The following is a 15,905-nucleotide window of genomic DNA, read 5'->3' as shown; positions in this document are numbered from 1 at the left end:
CCTTCATTAATGTAGCCCCATTTGCCAGCATTTGGCCCATGTCCCTCTAAAACCTTCCTATTCATGTACCTATCCAGATGCCTTTTAAATATTGCTAAAGTACCAGTCTCCAACTCTTTCTCTGCCAGCTCATTCCATACCTTCACCACCCTCTGCATGAAAATGTTGCCCCTCAGGTCCCTTTTAAATCTTTCTCACCTTACAAACCTATCCCCTCTAGTTTTGGACTCCCCTACCCTGGGAAAAAGACCTTGACTATTCTCTCTATCCATGCCCTTCATGATTTTATAAACCTCTATAAGGTCACCTCTCCAACTCTGACAGTCTTGGGAAAATAGCCCCAGCTTAGAGTCATAGAGTCATAGAGATGTACAGCACAGAAACAGACCCTTCGGTCCAACTCGTCCATGCTGACCAGATATCCCAACCAATCTAGTCCCACCTGCCAATACCTGGCCCATATCCCTCCAAACTTCTCCTATTCATATACCCATCCAGGTGCATTTTAAATGTTGCAATTGTACAAGCCTCCACCACATCCTCTGGCAGCACATTCCATACATGTACCACCCTCTACGTGAAAAAGTTGCCCCTTAGATCTCTTTTATATCTTTCCCCTCCCACCCTAAACCTATGCCCTCTAGTTCTGGACTCCTCGACCCCAGGGAAAATACTTTGTCTATTTATCCTATTCATGCCCCTCATGATTTTGTAAACCTCTATAAGGTCACCCCTCAGCCTCCGATGCTCGAAGGAAAACAGCCCCAGCCTGTTCAGCCTCTCCCTTTAACTCAAATCCTCCAACCCTGAAAACATCCTTGTAAATCTTTTCTGAACCCTTTCAAGTTTCACAACATCTTTCCAATAGAAAGGAGACCAGAATTGCACACGATATTCCAAAAGTGGCCTAACCAATGTCCTGTAACAGCCGCAACATGACCTCCCAACTCCTGTACTCAATACTCTGACCAATAAAGGAAAGCATACCAAACGTACAGCTCAAACCCTCCAACCCTGGTAGCATCTTTGTAAATCTTTTCTGCACCATTTTAAGTTTAACAACATCCTTCCTGTAGCAGGGAGACCAGAACTGAATGTAGTGTTCCAAAAGGAGCCTAACCAATGTCCTGTACAGCCATAACATGACGTCCCAACTCTGATACTTAATGCACTTTGAAGATCAATTTCATCAAACATTTTTAACACATATTACATCACAGACAATATTTGATTTTAGACCAAACCATTTGTCACTTTGAGCATGTACGAGTTCTCTGAAAGAGCCATCAAATTAGCTCCAACCCTCTGCTCTGTCTTCATAGCCTTTCAATTTTTAGTTTCTCAAATATATACCAAATTCAGCTTTGCAATTTATTATTGTATCCATTCCAGTCTTTCAGGTTGTGCATTTCAGATCATAACTACTTGCTGCTTAAATAAAAAAATGTTTCCCCCTGTTATGAATATCCCACAGTCAGTTTAGCTTTAAAAGACATGTTTGTGATATCATCACCTTATCATAACACATGACTAGATTAGATTACTTACAGTATGGAAACAGGCCCTTTGGCCCAATAAGTCCACACTGAACCGCAACCCACCCAGACCCATTCCACAACACCTAACACTACGGGCAATTTAGCATGGCCAATTCACCTAACCTGCACATTTTTGGATTATGGGAGGAAACCAGAGCACCCGGAAGAAACCCACGCAGACACGGGGAGAATGTGCAAACTCCACACAGTCAGTCGCCTGGGGCGGGAATTGAACCCGGGTCTCTGGCGCTGTGAGGCAGCAGTGCTAATCACTGTGCCACTGTGCTGCCCACGTGACCTTTTTTAAAATTCATTGGATGAGACATCACTGGCTAGACCAGCATTTATTGCACATCCCTAATTGCCCAGAGGGATGTGGGTCTGGAGTCAGCCACCACCTGCCATAGCAGGATTCAAACTCAGGTCCCCAGAACATTATGTGGGTCTCTGGATTAATAGTCCAGCGATAATATCCCTAGGTCATCACCTCCCCCGAAGACATGAAAGTCTTAAACTCCATCTTACCTCAGGATCACTTGAAGCATGACACCCTACCAGAAGCGTGCTGCTCCTTGAAATCCAATGTCCGCCCAGATACTTACGCGCTTGTGAACATAATGTTTGTAAATGATAGTTAGCTATACTAAATGTCTGCTAGATTCTTCAATGCTCACACCCCATTTTTCACAGGAGATAATATAAGCATTGCCGCATTAGGTAAATTACCCTACTGGAGGCAAAACCACACTATTCCCTAATTGTTCTTCAATCAATTATTACAAATCTTCTGGTTACCAAGTCTTCAGCAAGTGGAAACAGATTCTCCTTAGTGCCATGATCAAAACTTTTCATAATTTGGAACTCCTTCATTAAATCATAAATGATCCTTTCTTGCTTTATGGTGATGAATCCCAGCATTGTCATATAACTGCGTCAACTCTGGCACAGTTCTAGTAGTTCACCCCTTGGGGTATTCTATTTGAATTTTTGACATCCTGCCTAAAGAGTGGTGTCCAGAATTTTACACAATCTAGCCAAGGCCTAGGGATTTACTGCCCAGTGTATCCCTGTCTTGGTTTTCTGCTGCCGAGATCTACTTGTCCTCGTCTTAGTGATCATAGCATCTAGCATTTTCTTAAGATCAGTGTCCGGATTGGAAATGGTACAAAATGGCATCTGCAGAAATCAATGAAATGGTACAGGCTTTCTTCTGAATCTTTGTTCAAAGTTAACCTATCTTTTCTGTTCACTACCACACAGCAATGTTCATATTTTCAGCCAAATTTCTCCATTTTAATTCAATAGCGGCCAGTATTCATAAGTTCCAAAAATATTTACTATCCTACAATCCTTCCAATTGTTGGTAGCACCACTGATTATGAATAAATTCACTTCATTAAATTAGTATCTGGCATTATTATCAAAGTTTGTTTCATTTATGTTGTTACTGCCTTATTCCAGTTTGAGTTCAGTGAGATGTATAACATTTTGAATTAGTCATAGATAAAATTACTCCATGTGTCAATAGCTAGGTTTGTTTTGTTTAGCTTTTATAAGAAACAGTGTGTTACTCAAGTAAATGCACCCACTAAACATCCACACCCGTTACTCAATTTGCACTATTAGCTACAGCTGTTCCTTATTTTGTTGCAGACAACTGTCAAAGAATTTGTCAAAGCATCTCCGTGTGCCTGTTTTTGTTTTCTGGAACATTCCTTCTTAACTCAAAGTGGACTAGGGCAAATTCCATGTTTGATTAACAGCCCAGATGTAAATATGGCATCAAGGAACACCAATAGTTAACTAACCTTTATAACATTTAGCTGGAAGAGTACAAAATGCTCACCATTTTTGAATTATCAAAAACAGATGATCAAAGAAAGACTCATATTGGCAGAGAGTGAGCAAATGTGTGTATGTGTCTGGGAGGGGTGGTTTGGGGGATCACTATTTACTGTAGAACTGTTTCTCTTCTTTTATCGTTTGCAAATGTCCACTTTCAATGTAATTTTAAAAAAGTACAAACCATTTGACGATGCCAGACCTGCAGTTACTCTCCAAAGACTAGGAGTTATCATGTTTAGAAAGCCATTAAATTTAAATGGCATTTCAGGAAGTTAATAATGACATGGCTATTAAAGTGAGTGAGCCAGCATTTGATCATTGCATAAATATGTTGAATCGAAATAAAGGAAGATGATGGGGCAGAGCATGTATGAGGCAAAGTTAATGGTGAACAATATTAAAACAAATCTTCTGGCTGGCTTACTTTTCCAAAATTTGCAAAAACCAAACCTGTTGATTTACATTTTGTAGCTTTAAAGACAATAACTTTTGAATTAAAAATCCTTTTAAACTGTAACTTCAAAATTTCAACTTTTAGCCAGTTTGCAATTTAACAGATACTCCCTTCACCAGAAGAAGCCATTCTTCAAATGAATAAGCTACACGTTTTTCAAAAAAATTCTTTAATAGTTACTGCAGTTTAATTACCCTTATGATGTACGATGAAAAATGTTCACTAATATTCATTTCCCTCAACTGCTAGGATAGAAATCTAATATAAACAGCACAGATAAAAAATAATCCCAGTTGCTACATCAGGAAAGGTAAATGCAAGGACTCTTAACAAAGTTGCAAGGTATGGAGGTTGGAACTCGATCATGTGACATTCAAAGCTCAAATTTGACTGCACTGCCTCTTACAGACAGCATTGTGCTGTGAGTGAGGTGTTCCTCTGGGAACAGTACTACAACTTAACTGTAACGTCAAACAAAACATACAGACAACAGCAGGCAGTATATCTCTTTCCCTCCATATTGGCTCATAACATAACAGAGGAAATGGTTCAAACTGAGATTTGGCACAGGATATTCCCTGCAGGCTTCTGACTACCATCAGGCTCAAATGAAAGTTATATGTCCACACCATGACACTCAAAGTGAGCTTCTCCAAAGTGGCCCAAATTGGGTGGCATGGTGGCTCAGTGATTAGCACTGCAGCCTCACAGCACCAGGGACCTGGATTTGATTCCAGCCTCGGGTGAATATCTGTATGGACTTTGCACATTCTCTCTGTGTCCACATGGGTTTCCACCGGGTGCTCCGGTTTCCTCCCACAGTCCTAAAGAGTGCATGTTAGGTTAATTGGCCGTGCTAAATTGGGGATAGGGTGAACTGGGTTTGGTTGGGATGGTCTTTGGAAGGTCGGTGCAGACTTGATGGGCTGAATGGCCTCTTTCAACACTCTAGGGATTCTAGTGGGCAAGTTCATTTTCAATTTAACAATGGCGGACATTTACTCCAATGCTGAGGTCTCTGTGGAGGCCATCCATTCCAGGTACATGGGACAGATGGCAACCCAAATGGAGATGCCAACCCTCCAATTTCATTTTAAATCTTGGAAGTAGATATAGTCAATGGAGCTGGGCCATGACCACAGTGGGGTTTGGAACGGAGAGTAGTTATGGGATGGGGTAGGGTGGATTGGGAGGCGGGGGGGGGGTGGCGGTGGTGGGGGGAGGTGTGTGTTGGCAAATAGAGGAATATATTTGGGTTGGGAGCATACTCAAAGATTCACAGGCATCAAAATTATAAAGTACAACACCAGCACAGGAACTGTCCTTTTCCTGTGGACTATTGCATGTTATTTGTGTAAAAGAATGGAAGGGTCATCAGCTTATATGTAAACACTATATAGAGTCATAGAGATGTACAACACAGAAACAGACCCTTCAGTCTAACTTGTCCATGACCAGACGCCCTAACCTAATCTCGTCCCATTTACCAGCACTTTGCCCATAGGCCACTGAACCCTTCCTATTCATATACCCATCCAGATGCCTTTTAAACTTGATTTATAATAATTGTTGATTCATATAATGAAAAATTAATTTGTAAATACTTCTCACTGGATATGCTTCCATGTGTCAGATTTTATCCTCACTAAATACCAGATTTATTTTCTAACAAATCAGAAATAGGAATCGCTCTTACAAGTTCACCTTTGTTCCCAAGCCAAAGGGCATGCAGGGTATGCTGCAGTGACTTTGCGAACCTGGAACAGTTCACTCAGGAAACACAATGCTAAATTTACACACATGGATATATTCACTGGGCAACAGAAAAACATTTTATATTAGAATTTAACTACAACAATAATGTTTGATCCTATATGTGGCCTTTGTGTATTTGATTTTCACAGTTAAGTGTTTGAATTAATACAAAGTGCCTCATTCCAATCTGTCACCTTATGCCTAACTTCTCCTGTGGTAGTATCCCTACCTTTTGAGGTGGGAGACCGGCATTCAAGTCCCAAATGGTAAAGACGTGTTTACAACGTTTTTGAACAGGTTGATTAGGAAATATTTGAAACCAAAGTTCTCTTTTCTTAAAAGACCGCTGTATCTTTTCAAATCATTAAATTAGCATAGAATTACCCATGGATAAAGAGTGATAATGAATTGTGTTGCATTTGATACATTCACAGTGAAGAGTGATGATGAAGATCTTGACATTAAGCCAAATAAAGTTCAGGGAATTCAGGGAAAGGCTTGTGAAGACACCAAGGATCAGAGACGACCAAAGCGTCCTCGGACAATTCTTACAACACAGCAAAGGAGAGCATTTAAAGCGTCATTTGAAGTTTCTTCCAAACCATGCAGAAAGGTAAAGGTTTTCTCTTATTGTTAAGTACATATACTTAAACTATTTGAGTTTTCACGCAAATACAAAAATAAACCAGTGCAAAGGCTTTTAAACTCTTACTGCTGCTCAGACCCAGCTTTAACATCTGGTAGGTGTTATGTGAGCAGAGTAGAAGGGGAGATGCCAAACTCTCCAATATTTGTCAGAGTGATCCCCGGGACATAGGCACTCCTGGCTTTCTGCATAGGCTGTGTTGGTCTTCCATCTTAAGCTGGTGCAAAGCACTAGCTTTCTGTTTATGTGGGAGCTGAATTTCCCATGGGAGGAGATTACTGCCTGAGATCAGAAATAATGAGCCCTAGAAATTTGCTGTGGGTTTGAGACTGATCTCTGGGTGCGGTGCTGTTTTTGTCTCTATTGTCTTTGGTGGATGAGGTTGGTAGTGGGAGTGGAATGGATCTAGGGAGGAGGAAAATCAGGACCAGGAGGCCACAACTTCTTTCCAGGGCTTGAAGGATTAATGAACAAAAGATATAAATTGAGCTCATTTTTCTGGTTCTCATCTGGCTCTGGTTCCTCTTGGACCAGGTTGACTTGGTGGTGAAGCCTCAGGGGCCTTCCTGTGTAGGCCTGAGTTAAAAATGCATGTGTGATTGGAGACCAGCTTTCCTGTTTTGAAAAGGACCCTACGCAATGAGTGTTCCTTGACTGTTTAAAACTGCAAACTGCAAACTACAGAAAGGCAGTGGGGTCAATAGGGAATGGTAAGTCACTGCAACCATTTTAATTGACTCCCTCCAGACCTCTCAATTTCCGCCAAGTGAGTCAGAGGTTGAAATTGATCTGTTTTATTTTTCAAAGCTTTTTAACTATTTCAAATGCATATGAAATAGGAGCAGAAGTAAGCTACTAAAAGCAATCAGCTTTGGGTTCTGGAAATCTAAAATAAAGACAGAAAGTGCCGTGGAAATTCAGTGGGTCTGACAGCATCTGTGGAGAGAGAAACAGTCAATGTTTCAAGTCCAGTGATCCTTCTCCAAAACTCTTTGGCCTCAGCATCCCACTCCGCCTTTTTATAACATCATGTACTGCTCTCCTATCCTGATTCCAAATCCATGTCTTTTCCACACATCCCTTGATTTACTTGCTGTCTGTCATCTATGCAAAATGGTTTGCTTTTGACTTCAGGAAGATCATTTTAACTATCAGCACTTAACTCCTTCTGTTTGCGTAATAAAGTCAACATGCAAATGATTTTTCTGAACAGGTCAGAGAGACACTCGCAGCAGAAACGGGGCTCAGTGTCAGAGTAGTTCAAGTGTGGTTCCAGAATCAAAGAGCCAAGGTAACTTTTTTGTCACAGATCACTCAACTTTGAAATCATTTTGCTTAACATAATGTTTACAATATGACTTCCCGTGCAGTGGGGCACAGTGATTAAGTAATCATTGATTACTCAATAATTGACTAGTGGGCAAGAAACTCAGAGATTGGGAGTCCAAAGCTCATCACTCCAACACAACAAGTTGTGAAATTGAAGTCGGTAATTTGCAGGCTAACATCCAATGGTAATCATGAAAGCGACCAGATTGCCTCCTACCTGGCTCAGTCACTCGTGCCTTTCAATCAACTTGCCATCTCCATCTGATTTGTCTTTACATTGACTCCAAATCTTAACCTGGTGCCAACTCAGTTGTGAATTAGCTATAAACAGCAAGAGATCCATTGTAGTAACTAGAGATGGTCAAAAAACACCACCTTACCACATGTTGATACAGCAGGAGAAGCCGCAAATAACACAAAGCACTGTAAATGCAGAGTTATATTTGATAGATAGTAGTGTTAGATATGAGATAGGCAGGTACAAACTGCACAGTTGGAGTAAAATACATAATAATTCATTTTCCTTGAACTAGCTTTTTGTTGCTATGTTCTAATTAATATAGATCAAAACACTAAATTACATTTTTTAAACTTAATTAGAGAGAAATATTCTTGTTTGGTGGGTGATTTGAGCAACTAAATCATAGTTTTAAGGATGCCCTTCCACTCATAATAGCTAAAGTTACAAGAGTGTGATTTTATCACATGTAGTGCTATTCCATTCACAAAGTGATTTCCATTTTGCAACAACCTTTTCTTTTCAATTGTACTTTACTTCTCCAACATGGAGAACAACGTCACTACCTGCTAAAATACTGTATGTTCTCAGGATGTCTTTGTTTCGTTATTAGTTGAAGTTTGGAGATGTCATTCAGTGTACGTGCTTTAAAACTCCTCTTACGTCACCTGAGCTCAAAGTGATTTCTTTGTGATTTTTAAGATGAAAAAGTTGGCTCGAAGACAACAGCAGCAACAAGAACAACAGAACGGTCAGCGGCTTGGACAAGGTAGCCATCTGAGAATGGGGCTGGTGGGGGGATGGCAGGTGGAAAGGCCTGCTCAGGAACTGTTCTGAAAGTAGTAGGTGGCTGCTGATACTTCTGTAATAAAGAATTCAAAGTAACCTAGTTTTAAATTGCATTGCCATTGAAAACAATGTGTGTAAACACGACACATTGTTTAAAAAAAAGTCACTATAAATATTAAGTATAAAACTCCAGTTGTCGAAATCCATCAACACAGTGCCACAGTTTAGAACAAAAAGAATATTTCCCAGTGATGTTACCCCAACCATCGCACAGTCACTTCGGCAGTTTAATTTCCTTTTAAAATTAAAACCTGCACCTAGGTTTTATCATTTTAATTTAGATTACTTATCTAGCCTGTGGTATAAACAGAGCCCATAATGAACAGCCATAGGATACAATTGATATCCGACTTATGAGGATGACTCACTATTATGGTTCTTGTGAATTATTAGACCAGGCAAGGAATCTGCTGTGGCTCCTTGTCACTGTGTTCGCTCCCATAATTTATTGTAATTCATGTCGCATTTCCATGAAAGATTAAAATGCTTTATTCAGACAGAAAGCTGGTTCCTTTCTAACAAAGAAACAAATCTGTTCAACTAGAACCAGCTTTTATTTTCTGAAGGCAGAAAAGCGAGGCAAATTTCTGATTGATCTTCATTTCAATAACAGAAGTTATGTCAAGTAGAATGGATGGGATGATAAATTCGTACGCACCAGTTGCACCTCCACAACAGCAACTTGTGTCCATGGACCAAAATGGCTACAACTCTGATCCATTTCAACAAGGACTCACTCCACCTCAAATGCCAGGGGACCACATGAATCCATATGGTAGGTGGCTGCTTGTATTCAGTTACTTTGTCAACTTGCAATTTCATTTCCTGCAGCGGTTTCACTTTATACTTGTTCAGGCCACCAATCCAGAAGGATTGAATAGGCTTGGGCTCTTTTCTCCAGAGAACAGAAGGTCAAGAGCTCTTTCAATTTAGAAAAGGGTGGACCCACAGAAGGTGTCTCCACTTCTGAAGGAAACCAAAACAAGATCCACGAATATAAGATAATCACTAATAATACCAATATGTTTGAAATATACAGCATAGATAAAATTAAGGAGAAGATAACAGATACATGAGGGAACAATAGAAAGATACACTGATAGGGTTAGACAAAGATAATAGAGTGGAAGGAGGGTTGTGCAGAACATAAACACTGGTACATCTCTTTTTTTAATTCATCCATGGGAGGTGGGCATCACTGGCCCATATATCTGTTGCTTTTGTCCTTCTAGATTCTAGTTAGGAGTTTGGAAGGTGCTATCTAAGGGGCCTTGTAGAGTTGTAGCAGTGTATCTTGTCAATGGTACTGGATGGTACACATTATTGCCACTGTGCATTGGTGGTGGAGGGAATGAATGCTGAATGTGTTGACGGGGTGCCAGTCAAGTGGGCTGCTTTGGCCTGGATGGTGTTGACCTTATTTTGTTGGTTGCCATCCAGGCAACTGAAAGAACATTCTTCACAACTCTGACCATAAGGCATAAGACCATAAGACAGAGGAACAAAATTAAGCCATCTGGTGACTAGAGTCTTCTCCTCTATTCAATCAAGGCTGACAAGTTTTTCAGCCCCATTCTCTTGCCTTCAGTCTGTAACCATTGATCCTCTTACTAATCAAGAGCTTGTCTATCCCTGTTTTAAATGCTGTCAGTGATTTGGCCTCCACAGCCTTCTGCAGCAATGAGTTCCACAGATTCACCACCCTCTGGCTGAAAAAATTCCTTCTTATCTCAATTCTAAAGGGTTGTTCTTTCATTCTGAAGCTGTGTTCTTGGGTCCTAGTCTCTCCTTCAATGATCTCCATATCTATTCTATCCATGCCTCGCAGTATTTTGTAAATGTACATGGAGATAATCCCCCATCCTTCGAAAGTCCAATGAGTACAGACCCAGAGTCCACAATCACTCCTCATACAACAAGCCCTTCATACCAGGATCATTCTCGTAAAACTCCTCTGGAACCCCTCCATTGCCAGCATACCTTCATTAGATATGGGGCCCAAACTGCTCAGAATATTCCAAATATGATCTGACCAGAGACTTATGCAGCCTCAGTAGTATAGCTCTGCTCTTGTATTCTAGCCCTCTCAAAATGAATGCTAACATTGCATGTGCCTTACTAACTGCCAATTGAATTTGCATGTTAATCTTAAGAGAATCCTGAACTAGGACATCCAAGCCCCTTTGTGCTTCACATTTCTGAAGCCTTTCCCTACTTAGAAATAGTCTATAACTCTATTCTTACCAAAATGCATAAACTGACACTTTCCCACATTTTAATCCATCTGCCACTTCTTTGCCCAATCTCCTAGCCTGTCCAAGTCCTTCTGCAGCATCTCTACTTCTTTAGCACGAGCTGTCCCTCCCATCTATCTTTGTTGCAAACTTAGCAACAATACCCTCAGTTCCTTCATCCAGGTTGTTGATATATAACAAGAATAAATGTGGTATCAACACTGACCACTGCAGAACTCCACTAGTCACCATGCTGAAAAAGACCCCTGTAGCTCTACTCACTGCTTCTGCCGGGCGGCTAATCCTCTATCCATGCCGGTGTCTCACCCCTAACACCATGGGCTTTTTTCTTATTTAGCAGCCTCCTGTCAAAGGCTTTCTGGAAATCCAAATAAATTAGTCCACTGGCTCTCCTTTCTCTAACTTGCTTATTATCTCCTAAAAGAATTTGAACAGATTTGTCATGCTTGATAAAGCAGCGCTGACTCAGCTTTATTTTAGCATGCTCTTCCAAGTACTCTGTAATCTCATCCTTAATAATGGAATCTTACCAACAACCAAGGTCAGGCTAACTGGTCTATAATTTCCTGTCTTTTGCCTCTTCCTTTCTAAAACAGGCATGTTACATTACCCATTTCCAGTTCTCTGAGATCCTCCCTGACTCCAGTGATTCCTGAAAGATCAGAACCAATGCCTTCACAATCTCTTTAGCCATGTCCTTCAGAATTCTGGGGTGTAGTCCATCTGGTCTGAGTGATGTATCCACCTTCACACCTTTCAGCTTCACCTGCAATTTCTCCTAAGTGATGCCACCTACACTATCCTCTGTTCCTCACTGTCCTGAAGGCTTGATGTGTCTTCCACCATGAAGACTGATACAAAGTACGCATTCAGTTTTTCTGCAATTTCCTTGATGTCCATTAAAACTTCTCGAGCCTCATTTTCCAAATCCACTGTTGCCTCTCTCTTACCATTTATGTATCGAAAACATCTCTTGCAATCTTCTTTTATATTACTAGCTAGCTTACTCTCATATTTCATCTTCTCTCCCTTATGTCTCTTTTAGTTGTCCTCTGCTGTTTTTTAAAGGCTTCCCAAACCTCTGGCTTCCCATGAATCTTCACCACATGATATGCTTTCTCTTCTGCTTTCATGCTGTCCCTGATTTCCCTTGTCAGCCATGGTTTCTGTCTTCCCCTTAGTATGTTTCTTCCTCCATGGGATGAATTTCTGCTGTACCTCCCAAATTACCCCCAGAAACCCCTGCTATTGCTGCTCCATAGTCTTCCCTGCTAGGCTCTCCTTCCAATCAACTCTGGCCAGCTCCTCCCTGATGTCTTTGGAGTTACTTTTACTCAATTTTAATATCTTGCCTTGAGATATTAAATGGACATGCTTTGAGGAGTTGGGAGGTGAGTTTCATGATGCAGAATTCCCAGCCTTTCCCTTGTAACCATTTATTTGTATGGCTGATACAATTCAGTTTCTGGTCAATGGTAACCCCTAGGATATAGAGAGTGTGGGACTTCAGTGATGATAATGTGGGATGGTTCAATTCTCTCTTGTTGGAGATGGTCATTTCATGACACTGTGTGGTGGGAATGTTATCAGCCCAAGTCTAGATATTGTCCAGCTCTAGCTGTGTTTGGACCTGGAATGCTTCAGTGGCCTCCTCTATATTGGGGAGACAGGCCGCCTACTTGCGGAGCGATTCAGAGAGCACCTCTGGGCCACCCGGACGAACCAACCCAACCAACCTGTAGCACAGCATTTCAACTCCCCCTCCCACTCCACCGAGGATATGCAGGTCATTGGACTCATCCACCGCCAAACCACAACAACCCGACGGTCGGAGGAGGAGCGTCTTATCTTCCGACTGGGAACCCTCCAACCGCAGGGGATGAACTTGGACTTCACCAGTTTCTTCATCCCCCCTCCCCCCACCTTGTCTCAGCCGGATCCCTCCAGCCCGGCACTGCCTTCCTGACCTGCAGTCTTCTTCTTGACCTCTCCGCCTCCATCCTACTCCGACCTATCACCCTCACCTTGACCTCTTTCCACCTATCACATTTCCAACGCCCCTCCTCCAAGTCCCTCCTCTCTACCTTTTATCTTCTCCTGCTGAACACTCTCTGCTCATTCCTGAAGAAGGGCCTGTGCCCGAAACGTCGAATCTCCTGTTCCCTGGATGCTGCCTGACCTGCTGTGCTGTTCCAGCAATAAAGTTTCAACCATGCTTCAGTGTCAGATGAGTTGCGAATGATGCTGAACATTTTGTAGCCATCAGTGTACTTGACTTCTGAATTTATGGTGGAGGGAAGGTCATTGATGAAGCAGATAAAGTTGATTTGGCCTAGGATATTATCCTGAGGAACTCCTACAGAGCTGTCCTGGGCCTGAGATGGCTGACCTTTAATATCCATAACCACCTATTTTTGTGCGATGTATGACTCTAAACAATGGAGAATTTTCCTCTGATTTGCATTCACTTTCGTTTTGCTGGGTGTCCTTGATTGAACATTCAGTCAAATGCATCTTGATGTTCAGTGCAGCCACCTTTACTTCTAGTCTTGAGTTCATTTTCTTTTGTCAGTGTTGGACCAAAGTTGTAATGAGGTCAAGCCGAACGAGCCTGGCAGAATCCAAACTGAGCATTGTTGGGCAGGTTATTGTTGAGCAAATGTTACTTGGTACCACTGTCGATGACACCTTCCTTCACTTCGCTAAAAATTTAGAGTGGACTGATGGGCCAAATTGGATTTGTTTGTTTTTCAGCTTTTTGTTCACAGACATACCTGAGCAGTTTTCCATGTTGTTAGCGAAATGTCAGTGTTGTAGCTGTACTGAAATAGCTTGGCTAGGGTTCAGGGTTCGTTCTGAAGACAAATCTTCCATAATCCTGCCAGAATGTTTTCAGGGCCTATAGCTTTTGCAGTGTCCAGGGCCTTCAATCATTTCTTGTGGTGTAAATTCAAATTGGCTGAAGGCATTTGTGATTATGGAGAACTCAGGTTCATCCACGCTGCACTTCTGGATGCAAATTGCTGCAAATGCTTCAGTCTTGTTTTTTCCAATGATGTGCTGGATTCCCTCAGCTTTGAGGACGTGGATATTTGTGGAGACCCCTCCTTGTTCAGTGAGTTGTTTAATTGTCCACCTCCATTCCCAACTGATGTAGCAGGATTACAAATCATCAATATGATCAGTTTGTTGTGGCACCTCTTAGCCCAGCCTATCACATGTTACTTGTGCTGCTTAGCACGGGAGTTGCTCTGTTTTTTAGCTTCACCAGGTTGACACCTCACTTTTAGATATTCCTGGTGCTGCTCCAGGCATGGCACACCTGCCCTGTACATTGGGCCACTGTTGATCTCCTGAGGCCATGAGGATGCAGATTTTAAGTGGATACAATTCTGCTGCTGTTGATGACCCACTGAACTTCACAATTGTCCAGTCTTGAGCTGCTAGATCAAGATCTATCATGTTCAGTGGTGTGGCACAACTTAGTGGAGAGTATTTCAGGACTTTGATTCCACAAAGTGGTCACTCCTACCCATACAGTTATGGACAAATGCATCTACTATAGGTAGATTGTTGGAATAGAGATCAATATGTTTCTCCCACCACCTTTCGCAGAGGTGGCCTGTCAGATATGTCCTTTAAGACTCAGCCAACTTGGTCAGTAGTGGTGCTTCAAGCCACACTTGGTGATGGGTTCTTCACCCAGAATCCATTCTGTGTCCTTGCCACCTTCATTGCTTTTTCCGATTGGTGTTCAACATGGCACAGTATTGATTTACCAGCTGAAGGATGGCAGTGTGGAGTCATCAGCAAGAGATTTTCCTACTCATAGAATCATAGAATCCCTACAGGACAGAAAGAGGACCATCAATTCTGCACTGTCCCTCCGAGAAACATTCCACCCAGACCCCTACCCTATCCCAGTTACCATGGCCAATCCACCTCACCTGCACATCTTTGGACTGTGGAAGAAACCTGAAGCACCTGTCAGAAACCCATACAGACACAATGAGAATGTGCAAACTCCACACAGACAGTCCTCCAAGGCTGGAATCGAGCCTGAACCCTGGCGCTGTGAGGCAGCAGTGCTAACCACTGAGCTACCATGCCAGCTCCATGTTGACCTGATGCCGTAAGACTTCATGGGGTCAAAGACAATGTTGAGGACTGCCAGGGCAAGTCCCTTCTGACTGGATTGCACTGTGCTGCCACTTCTGCTGGGTGAGTCCTGTTGGAGAGATGTCACATATCCAGGGAATATGTCAGCACTGTCTGGGAAATTATGCTAAAATCAGGATTCCTTAGCATATGAGTCAACTTTTCCAATTTAGGTACAAGTCTCCAGTTGTTACTAAGGGCTATGTATTCCATTGTTATTTCAGGTCCTTTGCTCAATGTTGGGTAGGCCACTGGTTTTATTCCCATTATCAGACTTTGTAGCCAGTGGCATTGTAGGCAATTTTAGATGCTGTGTATCTGGGGTCACGTCTAGGGTAGAACAGATGAGGATACCAGATTTTCTCCCCGAAAGGACACTTCTGCACTAAAATGTCATCAAATGTACCGTCCAAGAGTATAGATATATTTGTCTTTGCATTCCCTGCCTTTCAGAATCTTTTATATTTGGAAATTCATCAAGTTCTGATTTTACAAAAGCATTATTTCCTCACAAAATAGGAAGATAAAAGTGACTGCCCTTGATGCCAAGGTAACATTGGACTGTGTGAAATGTCAAACAAACTCTAGTAAACCTGGCGTTTTACTGGGAATTCAGGGAGGATGTCTCTCCACTTGTTGGGGTCATGTCGAACCCGAGGAAGATAATTGTGGCTTGTGGAGGTCAATCATCTCAACCCCAGGATATCATTACAGGGATTCCTCAGGACAGGGCTAAAAGCATTTATGTCTTTAACTGATTCCCCATTGATTTTTCTTCCATCAATGAACAGAATGATGATGATATGGATGATGATGAGATTATATGAACGTGATGATT

At 41.9% G+C, this 15,905-nt stretch overlaps 1 protein-coding gene across 6 annotated transcripts in view; it reads left to right on the top strand.

Annotated features, from left to right (window-relative positions):
- LOC122564861 (LIM/homeobox protein LMX-1.2) overlaps positions 1–15,905 on the top strand; it is a 201,681-nt gene that overhangs the window by 175,169 nt on the left and 10,607 nt on the right. For 5 of the 6 annotated variants that reach the window (XM_043720224.2, XM_087998401.1, XM_043720223.2 and 2 more), the window contains 4 exons: positions 6,027–6,205; positions 7,452–7,529; positions 8,508–8,574; positions 9,268–9,429. In XM_043720224.2, coding sequence (XP_043576159.1) covers positions 6,027–6,205; positions 7,452–7,529; positions 8,508–8,574; positions 9,268–9,429 — 486 coding nt within the window. The remainder of the gene's footprint in view (positions 1–6,026; positions 6,206–7,451; positions 7,530–8,507; positions 8,575–9,267; positions 9,430–15,905) is intronic. The other variant, XM_087998402.1, reaches the window with a different exon arrangement.

The sequence above is a fragment of the Chiloscyllium plagiosum genome, unplaced genomic scaffold (assembly GCF_037043375.1).
Source record: "Chiloscyllium plagiosum isolate Xiang-an unplaced genomic scaffold, Cpla_swu_hap1 HiC_scaffold_21, whole genome shotgun sequence".
In the NCBI taxonomy this organism is placed as follows: Eukaryota; Metazoa; Chordata; class Chondrichthyes; order Orectolobiformes; family Hemiscylliidae; genus Chiloscyllium; species Chiloscyllium plagiosum.
The sequence above is the reverse complement of the archived record's forward strand: the minus strand, read 5'-3'. Positions and strand labels throughout refer to the sequence as shown.